Below are 17,490 nucleotides of genomic sequence, written 5' to 3' on the forward strand. Positions count from 1 at the left end.
TAGGGCTGGGCTCTGTGTGTCTCTTCGGGATATTCTGTGGAGCCAGTGCTGGACTGTGTGTGTCCCTTCTAGCCCGGGATATTCTGTGTAGGAGCTGGACTGTCTGTGTCCCCTCCAGCTCAGGATATTCTGTGTGGAGCCAGGAGCTTGTCTCTGTCCTTTCCAGCCCGGGATATTCTGTGCAGGGCCAGGGGCTGGACTCTGTGTGTCCTTTCCAGCTCAGGATATTCTGTGTAGGGCTGGACTGTGTGTGTGTCCCTCACAGCTCAGGATATTCTGTGTGGAGCCAGGGGCTGGACTGTGTGTGTCCCTTCCAGCCCGGGATATTCTGTGTAGGGCTGGACTGTGTGTGTCCCTTCGGGATATTCTGTGGAGCCAGGGGCTGCACTGTGTGTGTCCTTTACAGCCCAGGATATTCTGTGGGGCCAGGAGCTGGATTGTGTGTGTGTCCCTTCCTGCTCAGGATATTCTTTGTAGGAGCTGGACTGTGTGTGTCCCCTCCAGCTCAGGATATTCTGTGTAGGGCTGGACTGTGTGTGTCCCTTACAGCTCAGGATATTCTGTGTGGAGCCAGTGCTGGACTCTGTGTGTGTCCCTTCCAGCCCGGGATATTCTGTGGAGCCAGAAGCTGGACTGTGTGTGTCCCCTCCAGCTCAGGATATTCTGTGTGGAGCCAGGGGCTTGTCTCTGTCCTTTCCAGCCCGGGATATTCTGTGCAGGGCCAGGGGCTGGACTGTGTGTGTCCCTTCCAGCTCAGGATATTCCGTGCAGGGCTGGACTGTGTGTGTCCCTTCCAGCTCAGGATATTCTGTGTAGGCCTGGGCTCTGTGTGTCCCCTCCAGCTCAGGATATTCTTTGTAGGAGCTGGACTCTGTGTGTCCTTTACAGCCCAGGATATTCTGTGTAGGGCTGGACTGTGTGTGTCCCTTCCATTCCAGGATATTCTGTGCAGGAGCTGGACTGTGTGTGTCCCCTCCAGCTCAGGATATTCTGTGTAGGGCTGGACTCTGTGTGTCCCCTCCAGCCCGGGCTATTCCGTGCAGCGCGGGCTGCTGGGCCGCGCTTGCCCGCGGCCTGTCCCTGTTGTCACATAACAAAGCTAATTTTAGCAGAACCGATGCCCCCCTCGCGAGCTGCGTGCTCCGGGCGCCGGGCCAGGCACGCCGGGCCAGGCACGACCTCCCCGGGCCGCCCCCGCCGCCGGGGCAGCGCCGGGCCCGGGGCCGCCCCCGCCGCCACGATCGCGGCCTTTGCGGCGCTGACTCACGGCGGCCCCGCCGCACGACTCCGGCCTCGCCGTGAGTCACGCACCGCCCCCGCGGGCCGGGGGGCGGGCCGGGGGGCGGCCGCGCCCCTACAAAGCGGCTCCGCCACCGCCGGGGCAGCGCCGGCATGGACGGAGCCGGGCTGGGCGTCACCGCCTGCGCCGCGGCCGCGGGGCTGCTGCTGTACCGCATCGCGCGGAGGTACGGCCGAGGGGACGGGGATGGGGATGGGGATGGGCATGGGGGAGGCAGCGAGGGAAGGGAGGGAGGATGAAGGGAGGAGGAGGAGGAGGAGGAGGAGGAGGAGGGAGGCAGGGCCGGGCATGGCGCGATGCGGCCCGCGGCGGGAAGGCGCCACGCGGGGCCCGGGCCCGCCCGGCCGGCGCTGGGTGTGGGAGCGATGGGGCCGCTCCGGGGAGCCCCGGCAGGGTCCGGGCCCGGCTGGGGGAGCGATGGGGAGCCCCGGCAGGGTCCGGCCCGGCTGTGGGAGCGATGGGGAGCCCCGGCAGGGCCCGTGCCCGGCTGTGGGAGCGATGGGGAGCCCCGGCAGGGTCCGGGCCCGGCTGGGGGAGCGATGGGGAGCCCCGGCAGGGTCCGTGCCCAGGCCCGGCTGTGGGAGCGGTGGGGAGCCCCGGCAGGGTCCGTGCCCAGGCCCGGCTGTGGGAGCGATGGGGCCGCTTCGGGGAGCCCCGGCAGGGTCCGTGCCCGGCTGTGGGAGCGATGGGGCCGCTCTGGAGGAGTGTGTGCAATGCCTGCAGGCGTTCCGGCACATCCCCGGGAATGGCTTTTGTGTGCCGGGTGAGCTGCGGGGGGAGCGGTGAGACCACCGGGGCTCCGCTTCATTTCTAATGGCTTTGGGCAGGGACAGAGAGAAAATCCTGCTCCTTTAGGGGTGAAGGAAGGATTGCTGGGGAACAGGGCTGTAAAATATAAACGCTCCTAGTACAGAACTTGAGGAGATTCTGTGCAAGTCAAAATCATGGATTAGGGACCAGGATTCTTTGGTTACTTGTTTCTTAATTGCACAGAACCTTCCTGATATTAGAACAAATTCAGAACAATTGAAAAGCAGGTTTGGAAGGCATCAGGAGAGATGTCATAAATCAGATTTCATAGAAGGAGAAAAGCTTAATTTGACAGATTCTAATCGGGCATAGCATGATAGGAACGTAGGGATCTGTGGAATATGAGACATTTCAGTCTTTGTAGCAGCAATAGACTTTGCAGTGTGCTCATCTATTAAATGCTTCTATTGGAGCCAAGCCAGTCCCAAGGTTCACTTCAAGTTCTCTTTGCAAGAGAAGCATTTTCCTGCATCCTCAATGTGATGCCTAAGGTTTGCTCTAAAGCATTTACTGTTTATTTAACCGTATCAGTGATCAGTGGCACACTAGCCCATATACAGAACTTGGCAATTGTATGACATATTTAGTGTAGCCAAGAAATCCCAGTGGCCTGAGGCAATCCCAGTGAAGATTTCTTTGAGCCAGCTGAGGTTAGCATGCCTTTTGAGGGAGGAGATTGGGTTTGTTTTGCTCACGTTTATCAAAAGGTCTCTGGAATGGAAAGCATTTCTTCCCAAGTCCTCGAAGACTGCCGGTAAACTCTTTCAGGTGACCTTGATAATTCTTTGAGCTCCGTGTTTGTGTTTGTCAGTGCTATTCTGATACTTCTGAATTTCTTATTCTGCCTTAGTTAAATGAATCTTCCACAGTCATCAAGGAGGACAGCTTAATAAGGGACACAGGCATGATGATGTCAGGCATAGATATGGTGCTGCCTTTGCTTTTTATTTATTGAGGAGATAAAATATTTGATGTCCAGATAGGAAGAGAACCTGGGGTGGTTGTCACTGGGTGTGTGTGCCTGCCTGAGTCCCTGGGCACCTTTTTCCTGCTTGAGAGGACACCAAGTCTGTCTCTTGGGGGAGGACAGGCTGTATTGTGACTTTACATCCCTGTACTAGAAATGTGGTCTTGTGGCTAAATCTCATCTGTAGCTGCTAGTTCTGTATTGTAGTTCATCTGCTGGAGTCCAGGCAGCTGAGATGTGTTCTTCTTGCATTGGAAAATGGGGTTTAGCATTGGGTCTGCCCTGACAGACCCCTTCACTGACAGGTGATGGGCATGGGCTCACTCTGGAGCTTCTGTTCCACCCAGGAATTTCCCTGCCAGGAGCTCTTAACCCACTTGTGCCAGCAGTGCCAGCACTGGGTCTGTCCAGCTGCCACCAGATCAGAACTGCTCTGTGCAAAACAGCTCCTCTTCCCTGGGTACTTTTCATTGAGATTTGCTGCCATAGCCATTTGAATAATTGCTTTGTAATCCAGTCGTGTCAGAATGAAGCCTGCTCTTTTAAATACTTTTAATGGAGAATTGGGTTTTTCTTCTAATCCTTGGTAACCCAGCAAAGAACTGCACATCCAGCAGTGATCACCTTCAAGACTACAGAAAAGTAAACATCTTCATCTTCTGAGGGTGGGGAATAGATATAAATAAAAATATTTACAAAACTACCAGCACTTACCAAGGTGGACTGTTGTTCCATTAGAATCAGGACCTTAAATGTGTGTGTAAATGAGGAGTAGTGAAGGGTGCTGGGAGTTGGAAGGAGCCAAAGTTCCTCCTTGTGTTACATGACAGACACAAAGTAGCTGCTAACCAGTGTTTGTCAGTGGGACTGCAGAGCTGCAGCCTGATTTTTGTGACCAAAATTAAGGAATCCAGCAGCTTCTCACAAAGGAACGTTTTGTCATTGTCTGAGCAATGTCAGACTTTTAGGTGTTGATGTCATAACTGAGTTTACTGCAGGTATTTTCCCCTCAGTTTTGTCTTAAGCAAGTATTTTTTACCTGCAGAACAATTTGTGCAAGCCTGGGAGTATTTTCTGGGCTTGATTGGGTGTGCAGATTACACAGGGAGCTAGCTCAGCAAATCAGCAGTGCATGGAATCTCTGTGCTGCAAACTCAGTCACAGTTGTTGCTCAGGTTTTGGTTTGCAGGGAGGTTCTGTCCAGTGAAGCTGTTCACATTAGAGCAGTGCTGGATTATAAACTCAGGGATGATTTACCTTTTGATTTGCAAGGGATTGAGCACACAGCAAAGGCTCAGTTTTGTGTTGTCAGTCTCGTACCAGGATCTGACTTTAGCAGCAGTGTGTGCTTTAGCTCGCTGCCCTCAGCTGCTGCCTCAATTCAGCCAAGGTAAATATAGCTCCAAAGCAGTTAAAGCTGTATTTGAGAGCCTTTCCAAATGCAGAACTTGCTTTTTGTTTTTTCAGTCCTTCCCAGTTGCTAGAAAATTAGCTACATGTAACTACCTACATGTTCTTGCCTAAACAACCTTTTTCTCCCCTTGTTCTTCTTTTTGCATCCGCCAGATTGGGAATTTGGGATTTTTTTTTCGCCTATTTCTATGGCAACAGATTATAGTAGGAAGGAAGGAAGTATTATTGCCTTTTATCCTAAATAATCCAAGACTTAGCCAGTTCTTTTGCATATATTGTCAGAATGAAGTGCTGCTATTTAATCCTTGGTACTTCCTGAGCCTCAAGAGCGAGAAATGAAATCCTGTTTGGAAAAAGATGGAAAGGTCTGGAGTGTAGTGAGCACTTGCTTTGATAGTAGTGAGTTCTCAGGTGGGGGTTGGTGCTGATGGTTTTGGCTTTATAGCATGAGTGCTTTATTCATTTCTTCACCTGTGCTTTCCCCTTGGAATCAGTGCTGTTACCCCTGTCCTGTCCTGAATTCAGGGTGGTGTGTCCTTTGCTGGGTGCCAGAGGAAGGGGCTGTGGCAGGTTCTGGGCAGTGCCCTCCTGCAGAGGGGGGTTCAGGCTGTGCCCTGGGAGCTGCAGGGTTTGTGTGCTGCTGGTTGTTGGATTTGCACAGCTTTTACACCAGTGCTAGTGGCACTGGGTAGTACAGCAGGTGCTGCTGTCCATCCTTCATCTGCTGTTTTGACAAGAGCTTGGCTTTTGGACAGCAGCAGCTCATGGATAGCTCAGACTATCGACCTACATTTGTCTGCTTTGAACTCTGGGTTGGTTTGGGTTTTTTTTTTTTTGCCTGTTAGTTTTAGCAGTGATATTTTTAACTCAGATCAGTTGAGCCCCCTTGGAAGTGAAGAAAGTTGAGCAGGGAGTATTCATTTTAAGAGGGGTGTGGGTGTTTGCATCTATTTTGAGATGAGAATCTGTCATCCTAGTAGCTCCAACCATTTTCTTTCAGCATCTGGCAGGGAATCCTCTGTACATTCTGACTCTTCAGTGCTTCATTGCATGCATATCCTCACTGGTAGTGCCTGAACAGGAGGCTCAGACATTGCCTGAGGGTTTGATGTTTTATGAACCGAGTTTCAAGGCATGGTCTATGGAGATGGGAAAAATGTTAATTGTGGAGATGCAGCTACAGAGGTGATGGCTGAGGGGGAAGACCCACCTGTCTGTTTGGTTGCAGGGTGCCAGACAGCATTTCTGCAGCACTCAGATGTTTCAGCAGAGAACATTTCCTAGAGCTGGGAGAAGCTGCACTCTGGCTGCTGTTAGCTGCTCCCCTGCTGCACTGGGGGCTCACAGATCATCCCTGGTGCAGCTGGGCTGGTGGCAGCTGGGTCCAGCTGTCTGCAGAGCTGCCACAGTGACTCCTGAGCAGCTGCCCTCCCTTGGAAGAGAGACTGGGGCTGGTTCTGATAAATCAGACAGCTGCCTTGACCTGCCAGGAGCCTCCTGGGGATTGCTTGAGTTTGGAGACAAATGCAGAGCTTCTCTGGCAGGCAGGCTCAGGGGCTGGGCACTGAAGTTCTGTGCTCAAACATCTGTCACAACCTGTTGTGGTGGGGCCACGTCTCAGCTGTTTGTCTGTGTTGGCTGTTGTTTTAACAGGATTGCTTTAGAAAACAAGGGGCTCGTGGATCAAGGTCATTAGTCTTTATCCCTTCAGTTCTAGTGCATAAAAGCAGGGATGAAATGTTGATTCCTCAGTTCCTTTATACCTAAGTTGTGAAGAAACAGCTGTTTACAGTGCTGGAACCTCAGGATAGTGTGATGTGCCCTTGTCCTTGAAAAATCTTCTGCCAGGCAGGGCAGACAGAACTGTAACCATGAGCCCATTTCCTGGGATTCTGAGCACGGTCACAGCAGCTCTTGTGGATCCTGACTTCCTTTTCCTGGAATCCTGTGTATTAATCATCAATTCTCCTGCACCTTCTCATAGAGTAGCACTGATTAGGGAGAGGGACTCGTGTCCCCAAACATGCCCCTGCAAAACAGTGAAGTGGGTAAATCACAAGGTTGTTATTAAAGTTCTGGCACGACCATGGTACTAGAAAAGATTGTCAGGCAGAATTTATTTCTGCTTTAACATTCCATCATTTCATTGCTGAGATGTCCACTCCAAGTCATGTCATTCAGCACACAGAATGGGAAGGTGGGCTGTTTTCCCACATGTCCATCAGCTGAGCTGAGTGCCCCTGGGTTTGCTGTGCCCACAGGAGGAAGCCCACACATGTGACAGTGAACTGCTGGTTCTGCAGCCAGGACACGGTGGTGCCCTACGGGAACCGCAACTGCTGGGACTGCCCCAACTGCGAGCAGTACAACGGCTTCCAGGAGGTACGGGGGGCTGGGGGGTGTGCTGGGGGGGCTGGGGGTGTGCTGGGGGGTCTGGGGAGCCCTGGGCAGCTCAGGCAGCACAGGACAGGTGAATTCCCACCAGTTGGACAGCTGGCAGCTCTGTGCTGAGCACCCCTGAGCTCAGCATGGAGAAGGGATCCGCTGCACTGGGCTGTGCTGGCTGCAGAGATCAAGACAGATTTCCCTCTCTTGCTTTAAAGGGCAAAAGTGGCCTTGGCATGTCTCAGAAGAATACTTCTTTTACTGTATGGAACAATTCTTGTCTGGTTTTGTATTCTGTTAAATAGCACAGCCTGTCTTAAGCTGAAATCCAGCACTGCTTGTGATAGGTGTGCAGGACAGAGGAGATGGGGGAAGATTTGAAGATTTGTCTCTTTTTTTACTTATTTATTTTGTTATGTAGGTGAATGCTAATGAAATGTAGAGCTGCTGACAGATCTTAGGGATTACTTTTAAGATTACAGTCAACCTAGCTTTGATTTTATGACTGAATGTTTGCTTTTTTCCCCCTGCTTTTTGTCAGAATGGAGACTACAACAAGCCCATCCCTGCCCAGTACATGGAGCACCTTAACCACGTTGTGTCAGGCAGTCCAACTTTCTGTGACCCTGCCAAACCACAGCAGTGGGTGAGCAGCCAAATTCTGCTCTGCAAGAAGTGCAACAACCATCAAACCATGAAAATCAAACAGCTGGCTTCATTCTCACCGAGGGAGGAGGTGAGTGTTCCTTAGGGACTGCCACCACTGGAGGGTGTTTGTCCAAGGCATTCCCATCCATGTCTGCAATTCCTGCTCTGTTTATCCCATGCTGCAGCCTGGTAAGCAGGAGAGGGAGCAATTTCCCAGTGTGCTGTGGAATGGTGCTCCACACAGAAACAGTGTGGCACTCCAGTGCAGAGAAGTTCAGTGATTAATGCTGCAAATTTACCTAATTCTGCTCCAAAGCTGGAATGTTCCCCTGTTCTAGATGAGCACTGGAAATTGAAGCTTGAGCCCAAGACATTTCTGAGATGATCTTACAACTCCAGTACTTCCCATGGCTGAGTTTTTGGGACCTGAGAGGCAGAACAGCCCACTAGTTAACATGAAGCCTTAGCAGATTGTGTGTTCCCAAGGCCCTGGCTGTGCTGCTCTCCATTCACCAGTGAAGTGGGAGAGGAATCCTGTGCAGCCACTTGATTTCCTTGCTGAGGCGTCTGTGCCTAGCAAAGGGATTTTGCAGTTACAGACACAGGATTTCCCACTGAGCAATTCCTTGGCCTAATGTTCATGGAGGATGGGATGCTGGGTTTTCTCCTTTGCAGTTTTATGGCTCCCTCAAGTTCTGTGCAGAGAATTTGGGGCAGCACTCCTTAGCCTTCAGCCATGGTCAAGCCTTGGGGTTAGACTCTCTCTCTGGCTTGCCTGAGCCACTCTGCTTTGTGTGATTACAGTGAGTTTAATCAGAATCACTCCCAGAGAGCAGATTGAAACTTGATCACTCTTAAAGAGAATATCTTTGGCTGGTGCCCTTTTCTCAGCTTTATTTCTAGTCCCTGCCTCTTGCCAGCCCTATCCAGTGTCTCAAGTACTGCCAGCCTTTGGCCCCTTTTTGGGCATTCAGTGAAGTGCAGCTGAGAAAGCTGGGGTGGTGTTAGCCAGGGTCAGGGTGTCAGTGACAGCAGGGCTGGTCAGGCAGGGGTGAGCCTGGAGTGAAGGAGCAGCAGCTTTTGTGTCCCCTCATTAGGGGAGAGGAAGAACAATTGGAGTTACTTGTCTCAGCACTGTGGGATTCATAAGAACTCAACAAAAACAGCAAAATCAGGCACGGAAATTCAGCGTGCTGATGTTGGGCCACAGCAGCCTGCTCCAGCCTTTCCCTCCTGGGACACGGAGCCTGTGAGCTCAGGGTGAAGCTGGCTGAGAGCCTGGCCTGTGCTTGGTGCCCTCAGGGAGCTGTGACACTGTGACACTGCCTCTGTGACACTGGAGCTGGGATTTAGAGATTTGAGAGGGATTTTTGGGTGGATTCTTGGGATTTTTTTTGGGGATTTAAAGCAGATTTAAAAGGATGTTGGGGGGATTTCTTTGGGGGGATTTCAGGGAGGAATTGGGGGACTTTTGGGAATTTTTGGGTGATTTAAAGGAGGGATTTTTTTTGGGATTTATGGAGGATTTTTTGTGGATTTATGGGATTTTAGTTTTTACATTTTTTTGGGTCTCTCCCCCACCCCAATAAAGCCGCTCTGGGGTCGCTGTGATGTCACTTCCAAAACAGCCTCAAAATTCCCCGAAATTCCCTGAAAAAAGGCCCCAAAATGGCCTCAAAAATGGACCAAAAATCCCGCCCAAATCTCCCTAAAATTCCCCAGAAAGCCCCCAAATTCTCCCCCAAAATGGCCCAAAAATCAGCACTAAAAGGGTTTCAAATTCAACTGGAAAATGCCCCAAAATTGTCCAAAAAATGGCCCTAAAATTGCTCCCCAAATCCCGCTAAAATTCCCCCAAAAAATCCCCAATGGCTCCAAAATCCTGAAAGATGGTTCCAAATTCCCCTTAAATGTCCCCAAAATCACCCCAAAATTCCCCGAAAAAAGGCCGAAAATCCCCTCGAAAATATCCCTAAATGCCCCCACCAAGCTCCCAAAATAGCCCCAATATCCCCCTAAAATTCCCCCAAAATCCGGGGAAACCCGTCCTCAAATTCCCAAAAAACCCCAAAAATCGCCCGAAAATCCAAAAAAAATTCCCCAAAAAGTCCCCCCAGAAATGCTCCAAATCTCTCAAAATCGGAAAAAAAAAAAAAAAAATCCCCCAAATTCGGCCAAAAATCGCCTTAAAAATCGCCTTAAAAATCCCCCCAAGCCCCGCCTCGTGCCCGGTGACGTCACGTGGCCCCGCCTCCAAGTACACGTGACCCCGGGGTGACGTCACGTGGCCCCGCCTCCCGGTACACGTGACCTGGGGTGACGTCACGTGGCCCTGCCTCCCGGCACACGTGACCTGGGGGTGACGTCACGTGGCCCCGCCTCCCAGTACACGTGACCCAGGTGAGGTCACGTGGCCCCGCCTCCCGGTACACGTGACCTGGGGGTGACGTCACGTGGCCCCGCCTCCCGGTACACGTGACCTGGGGGTGACGTCACGTGGCCCTGCCTCCCGGTACACGTGACCCGGGGGGTGACGTCACGTGGCCCCGCCTCCCCGTACACGTGACCCGGGCGGTGACGTCACGTGGCCCCGCCTCCCAGTACACGTGACCCGGGTGAGGTCACGTGGCCCTGCCTCCCGGTACACGTGACCTGGGGTGACGTCACGTGGCCCCGCCTCCCAGTACACGTGACCATGTGACGTCACCATGCCCCCCCGGGGGCATTTTGGGACCTTTTTTGAGGATTTTGGGGTCATTTTGGGACATTTTTGTATGGTTTTTTGGGTTTTTTTAATTTTCAATTTATTTTGGGTAAATTTTGGGGGATTTTGGGGCTTTTTTTGGGGAATTTCTGGGTGATTTGGGGACCATTTGGGGGCTTATTTGGGGAATTTTCAGGTGATTTTTGGGGAGAATTTTGGGGCTTTTTTGGGGGAATTTTAGGTGGATTTGCGGCCGTTTTGGGGCCATTTTGTGGGGACTTTGGGGCCATTTTTAGGAGGATTTGGGGAGATTTTGGGGCCATTTGGGGGGCTCGGAGGGGGCATTTAGGGACGTTGTCAAGGGGATTTTGGGGCCTTTTTTGGGGAATTTTGGGAATTTTTGAAGCCATTTTTTGCGTGATTTTGGGGACATTTTAGGGGGAATTTAGAGCCATTTTTGGGGATTTTGTGGGGGATTTAAAGGAGATTTATGGGGGATTTTTTGGGTGGATTTGGGGAATGTTTTGGGATTTAAGGGAGGAATCAGAGGATTTTTGGAGGATTCAGGGAGGATTTTAGGGGATTTTTGAGGTTTTTTTGTGATTTGAGAGAGGACTCAGGCGGGATTTTATGGGGGATTTTTGGATTTTTTGGTGGGATTTCAGGAAGAACTTGAGGGATTTTTGGGTGGATTTGGGGTATTTTTGGGGGATTTAGAGGAGATTTAAGAGGGATTTGGGGGGATGTCTTTGGGGGGATTTAAGGGAAGAATTGGGACTTTTTGGGGGATTTAAGGGTGATTCAGGGGCATTTTTTGGGGATCTTCAGGGGGATTTTCAGTGGATTTTTTTGCTCTTGGCAAAGTTGGCAGCTGTGCCCCCCTGCCCCGCTGACTGCTGTCCCTGCTGTCCCCAGGGCAGGTACGACGAGGAGATCGAGGTGTACCGGCACCACCTGGAGCAGACGTACAAGCTGTGCCGGCCCTGCCAGGCCGCCGTGGAGTTCTACATCAAACACCAGAACCGGCAGCTGCGCGCCCTGCTGCTCAGCCAGCACTTCAGGAGCAGGGACAGCGACAGGGGGCTGGCACAGGTACGGGGATGGGACAGGGACAGCGACAAGGGGCTGGGACAGGTACGGGATGGGACAGGGACAGTGACAGGGGGCTGGCACAGGTACGGGATGGGACAGGGACAGCGACAGGGGGCTGGCACAGGTACGGGATGGGACAGGGACAGGGACAGGGGGCTGGCACAGGTACGGGGATGGGACAGCAACAGGGAGAGCAGGGACAGGGACAGGGGACAGGTATGGGGACACTGAGGAGAGCAGGGACTGGGACAAGGGACTGGGACAGGGACAAGGACAGCGACAAGGGGCTGGGACAGGTATGGGGAGGGCAGGGACAGGGACTGGGAGGGCAGGCACAGGGACTGGGACACTGGGGAGGGCAGGGACAGGGGACTGGGACAGGTATGGGGACTGGGACAAGTACTGGGGACACTGGGGAGAGCAGGGACAGGGACAAGGGGCTGGGACAGGTACCCTGGGGAGGGCAGGGACAGGGACAAGGGGCTGAGACAGGTACGGGGACAGGGACAGGGACTGGGGACACTGGGGAAAGCAGGGACAGCGACAGGGGGCTGGGACAGGTACTGGGGACACTGGGGAGAGCAGGGACAGGGACAAGGGGCTGGGACAGGTAAGGGGAGGGCAGGGACAGGGACTGGGACACTGGGGAGAGCAGGGACAGCGACAAGGGGCTGGGACAGGTACGGAGAGAGCAGGGACAGGGACTGGGACACTGGGGAGGGCAGGGACAGGGGCTGGGACAGGTACTGGGAGAGCAGGGACAGGGACAAGGGGCTGGGACAATGGGAAGGGCAGGGACAGGGACAAGGGACTGGGACAGGTACTGGGGACACTGGGGAGTGCAGGGACAGTGACAAGAGCCACAGCCAGGTACGGGGACACTGGGGAGAGCAGGGACAGTGACAAGAGCCACAGCCAGGTACGGGGACACTGGGGAGAGCAGGGACAGAGCCACAGCCAGGTATGGGACAGTGGGGAGTGCAGGGACAGTGACAAGAGCCACAGCCAGGTACGGGGACACTGGGGAGAGCAGGGACAGAGCCACAGTCAGGTATGGGACACTGGGGAGAGCAGGGACTGGGACAAGGGACTGGGACAGGTACTGGGGACACTGGGGAGTGCAGGGACAGTGACAAGAGCCACAGCCAGGTATGGGGACACTGGGGAGAGCAGGGACAGTGACAAGAGCCACAGCCAGGTATGGGACAGTGGGGAGAGCAGGGACAGTGACAGAGCCACAGCCAGGTATGGGACACTGGGGAGAGCAGGGACAGTGACAAGAGCCACAGCCAGGTATGGGACACTGGGGAGAGCAGGGACAGGGCTCTGTGCCACTGCCCCTGCCAAAGGGAGGCAGCAGCTTGTGGCTCCCTAGCCCTGGCAGCTCAGCAGGTTAGGAGAGCACAGGAGAGTTGCCACAGATGCTTCTGTTGTTAGTTTGAGGTTTTCCTCTTGCTGGTGTCACTCAGCACAGTTGCCAGAAGCTAAGTCTAATTAATAGAGTGGAAGGAAGATAATAGGACAGGCAGAGAAAGGGAGGTAGGGAAGCCAATTTCTGTGTGCAGTGCAGGAGATTACAGAGCACAAGGGGAAAAAAGAAAATAAAAAGAACAGCACTGAACCTTGCTGCAGTTCACTCAGCTTCTGACAAGGCATTTCTCCCTTCCTCTGCAGAGTTTGTGTTCATCCTCCTCTTCCACTTCCATCACCACGCCGGCTCAGGTGATTCTTCTGCGGTTCCTGGCCTTCCTCAGCTGTGCATTCCTGGTTCTGATGGCCTTGTACGGCTCCGGCGACCCCTTCTCCCTCAGCACAGCCGTCCCTGCCGCTGTCCCCTCTGCTGTCCCCTCTGGCCCCAGCCCGGGGAACAGGACAGGCGGGGACAGGGACAGGGACGGTGGCAGCTCGGGGCAGGGCTGGCAGGAGCTGCTCCTCCTGCTGCTCCCAGAGCAGCTGCTGCAGAAGCTGAGCGCGGCGTGGGCCTACGGCAAGAATCACCAGCTGGGAGTGGCTGTGCTGGGGCTCTTCACCTGCCTGCTGGCCATGCTGCTGGCTGGGCGCATCAGGTGCGTGTGCTCGGCTCCTGTCTCGCTCCACACTGCTCCAGTGGCAGCTCCCCAGGGCTGTGTTCCCTCGGTGGTGCAGGGGTGAACATTTCCCAGGGTGTAGCAGTGCATGTCTCCATTCATTCCCTGTAAGCTGGAATTGCTGTGAGTGAAGAGCTGCCTGTGCAGCTCTGGTAGGAAATGGAGCTGATGTGCTCAGACACCTGCCCACAGCAGGCAGGGCTGTAATGATGTGACTGTCAGAGGCAGCACAGACCCTGGGTACCCTCCCTGTCCCTCCCAGATGGGGTTCAGCAGTATTTGAGCACAGCCTGGGTACCCTCCCCACCCTCCCTGTCCCTCCCAGATGGGGTTTCAGTGGTGTTTGAGCACTGCCTGGGTACCCTCCCCACCCTCCCTGTCCCTCCCCACCCTCCCTGTCCCTCCCAGATGGGGTTTCAGTGGTGTTTGAGCACTGCCTGGGTACCCTCCCTGGCCCTCCCAGAGCAGGTTTCAGCAGTGTTTGAGCACAGCCTGGGTACCCTCCCCACCCTCCCTGTCCCTCCCAGACAGGGTTCAGCAGTGTTTGAGCACTGCCTGGGTACCCTCCCTGTCCCTCCCTGTCCCTCCCAGACAGGGGTTCAGCAGTGTTTGAGCTCCACCTGGGTACCCTCCCCACCCTCCTTGTCCCTCTCAGATGGGGTTCAGCGGTGTTTGAGCACAGCCTGGGTACCCTCCCCACCCTCCCTGTCCCTCCCAGACCAGGTTTCAGTGATGTTTGAGCACCACCTGGGCACCCTCCCCACCCTCCCTGTCCCTCCCAGACGGGGTTTCAGCTATGTTTGAGCTCCACCTGGGTACCCTCCCCACCCTCCCTGTCCCTCCCTGTCCCTCCCAGACCAGGTTTCAGCAGTGTTTGAGCACAGCCTGGGCACCCTCCCCACCCTCCCTGTCCCTCCCAGACAGGGTTCAGTGGTGTTTGAGCACTGCCTGGGTACCCTCCCCACCCTCCCTGTCCCTCCCCACCCTCCCTGTCCCTCCCAGAGCAGGTTTCAGTGCTGTTTCAGCACTGCCTGGGTATCCTCCCCACCCTCCCTGTCCCTCCCCACCTTCCCTGTCCCTCCCAGACGGGATTTCAGCAGTGTTTGAGCACTGCCTGGGTACCCTCCCCACCCTCCCTGTCTCTCCCAGACCAGGTTTCAGTGATGTTTGAGCACAGCCTGGGTACCCTCCCCACCCTCCCTGTCTCTCCCAGACCAGGTTTCAGTGATGTTTGAGCACAGCCTGGGTACCCTCCCTGTCCCTCCCAGACCGGGTTTCAGCGATGTTTGAGCCCCTGTTGTCTCTGTTCTGTCTCAGGCTCCGGCGCATCGACGCCTTTGCCTCGCTGCTGTGGTTCGTGGTGATGGCTCTGCACCTGGCTGAGCGGTACCTGAAGGCAGACACGCCCAGCTGGCTGGACACAGCCAAGTTTGGCACCACGTCCCTGTGCTGCCTCGTGGGCTTCACCGCCGCCGTGGCCACGCGGAAGGCAACGGGCCCGCGGAGACCCCGGCCCCGAAGGTCAGAGCCAGAGCAGTGACCAGAGCTGGGGGCAGGAGGAACAGCCTGGTGAACTCTTTGCGGCTGCTGCTTCTCTCTCCTCTTGTTGTTGTTCCTTCCTCTGTTTCTCTTTTTTAAAGTTAGATAAGCAGTGAAGATCTCCTTCTTTGTTTTTTTTCCCGAACATATATATTTATATACACATGTATATATGTGTGTGTGTATATGTATATATATATATATTTAAATTTTTCCCCATCCTTGCTTACCTGTGCTAGCTGCTTGGAGCATTTCCATGCTAGCCCTGGCAGCTTCTCGTGCTGCCTCCATCCTCCCTTGCTCCTGCACCCTCCATCAGCAGTACAAATACCCAGCTCCCCCAAAGCCTCACAAACTGCTCCATAACTGCAGCCTCCTCCCCATTCTGCTCCTCCAGCCAAAGAGATCCTGGCTCCTCCTGGTCCTCCTCACTGCCTCTCCATCCTCAGCCACTCACTGAGGAGCCCTCTGCCCTGATCCACCCTGGGGCCTGGGTGCCTTCACTTTCCTAATGGTGCTGATCATTTTAATTTGGACCTGATGGGACCTTGCCTCTGGATTTGGAGTCCTTGTTAACACGTGCTGTGGTGCCCAGGCACACGAGGAGGGGACCACAGAGCCCAAAACCTGGTTCTTCTTGCCTTCCACTGTGTAGCATCACCTACCTGTATCCTCCCTCACTCTGCCCTTCTCCTGGCTCCTGTTTTAAATGGAGAAGGGTCCTTAAGTGCTTTTGACTGAATCTTCAGTCATTTATTCAAAAAGGTGCTTTAAAAAGTCAGGTAGCTCAGGGTGTCTTAACACCTGAAAGTATTCAGCTGTTTGAGGTTAAATTTTCAGACCTGCCAGTGGTTGTTGCTTTCAGTGCCAGATTTCTTTGGGTTTTTTACCCACCTGCTCCCTGAGCAACATCTGTGTATAAGCACAACTGGATAAAGATGTCTGTGTTCCTCTACTCCTGTAGCCTTAGAAAGAGAAGAATGGGACTGGCAGCCTCATGCTGTGATATCTGGTCAGCTTGAATTGTACATCCCTGCTCAGAGTTCACTGCTGAGCACAGATTGGAAGGGTGTGCTGTAGGAACTGCTGTGGGGCTGCATGGCAACAGAAATGGATTTTTTGGGTTACTTGCAGGGGTTCTTTTTGTAGTCTGGCATTGTGCTAGTACTGCTGAAAAGAGGGTGTGGAAATTGTGGCTTGGAGTTGAGTGCCTGTCACTCCTCTGCTGAAAGGCTGGGCATTGCTGTGTGGGAGGAGGGAATTTCCAGCTGTTTGGGGTTTTTGGGATTAACTTGTTGGGGCCTCTTAGGATGAGCAGTCTGATTGTCCTGCACAGTTGTTTGACAGGCACTCCACTGAGTCTCTGCTATGGATTTTGGTCTTTCAAGAGGAAATAGCATTTTGCTATTTTCTTCTGTTCAGAGCTCACCACCCTGATAGTCTGGTATCAGTTAATTTGGACTAGTGATCTTCCAGTGTATAAGCTATAAAACAATCAGAATGGAGCTCTCACTGTGAAGTATCTGCTGAAAAATGCAGACACTCCTGGGTGCTGCAGATGCTGTGAAATTCGAGGAGCTTTTTTAAAGGAAACAAAAGCAATTTCCCAGCTGTTCCTGCTTACTGTTCCTCGAAGGGTGTTCATTGTGAAAGCACAAAGGCAGCACTGCCAGAAGCTCTGAAATCCATGAGCAGTGGCCAGGCTGAGTCATGGGGAGGTGCAGCTCCTGGCTGAGTGCTGGAGCCTGGCCAGGAATGGCCACACAGACCTGCTGCCCTCCTGGGCTCTGCTTTGGGATCTTCCTCTGGTGCTTGTCAGTGATGCTGGGGGTTGTTTACTTACCCACAAGAGGAATCCAGCACTGCAGACTCTGCTTCCATCTTCCAAGTTCCCATCATTTACCAGTCCTGACCCAAACATTTGTGTTCCAGCTCACAGGCATGGGAAACCTTGAGCTATTGTGGGCATTCAGTGCAATAAGGCATCTGGACTTTTTTTATTAATTCCTCCCTTCTTCCTGCTTCAGGATTTCCAAATTTTCCTCATAAAGTACATGTAAGAAAAGACTGATTGTCTTCTGCACTTACCTGTACAGTTTGGATGGAAAGTTCCTCTTGCTGTTCTGTGGGATGTGTCCAAGGATGGGAGGAATTTCGTATTTGAAGGGTAAATTGAGAGGGCTCAAAGGAGGGGAGTGAGAAGCTGACAGACTCGGTGGGAATGGTCATGGTAATGTCATGCCTGATTTCTGTCAGCAATGTCCTTTTATTAATAAGACTGAAATGAATCTGTCCCAATTTTCTTGCCCAGTAGTGAGGAAGCTGTCAGTGGCAGCATCTAAAGATGCCTGGCAGCCCCTTCAGATGTTTTATTTTCTGGAGCTGAGCCCCTTCAGATGTTTTATTTTCTGGAGCTGAGCCCCTTCAGATGTTTTATTTTCTGGCTGTGTTTAAGCTTCCCTGTGTCCTGTTCCATATCATCTCCTATCTCCTCTAAGTAGTGCTTTCCTCCCTTTTTAGGAGCACTTTGGTTTTTCCTTTCCAT

General features: G+C 53.3%; 1 protein-coding gene across 2 annotated transcripts in view; it reads left to right on the plus strand.

Moving 5' to 3' along the window:
• The first annotated feature begins 1,391 nt into the window (after positions 1-1,391).
• TMEM201 (transmembrane protein 201) overlaps positions 1,392-17,490 on the plus strand; it is a 28,376-nt gene continuing 12,277 nt past the window's right edge. Inside the window, exons 1-6 of one of the 2 annotated variants that reach the window (XM_033079423.2) lie at positions 1,392-1,466; positions 6,752-6,872; positions 7,417-7,611; positions 11,143-11,319; positions 12,994-13,385; positions 14,724-14,927. In XM_033079423.2, coding sequence (XP_032935314.1) covers positions 1,393-1,466; positions 6,752-6,872; positions 7,417-7,611; positions 11,143-11,319; positions 12,994-13,385; positions 14,724-14,927 — 1,163 coding nt within the window. In that variant the 5' untranslated portion in view covers position 1,392. Of the gene's footprint in view, positions 1,467-6,751; positions 6,873-7,416; positions 7,612-11,142; positions 11,320-12,993; positions 13,386-14,723; positions 16,343-17,490 lie in introns of those variants that run through there. The other variant, XM_042779955.1, reaches the window with a different exon arrangement.

Source organism: Catharus ustulatus, chromosome 24 (genome assembly GCF_009819885.2).
Source record: "Catharus ustulatus isolate bCatUst1 chromosome 24, bCatUst1.pri.v2, whole genome shotgun sequence".
Lineage (NCBI taxonomy): Eukaryota > Metazoa > Chordata > Aves > Passeriformes > Turdidae > Catharus > Catharus ustulatus.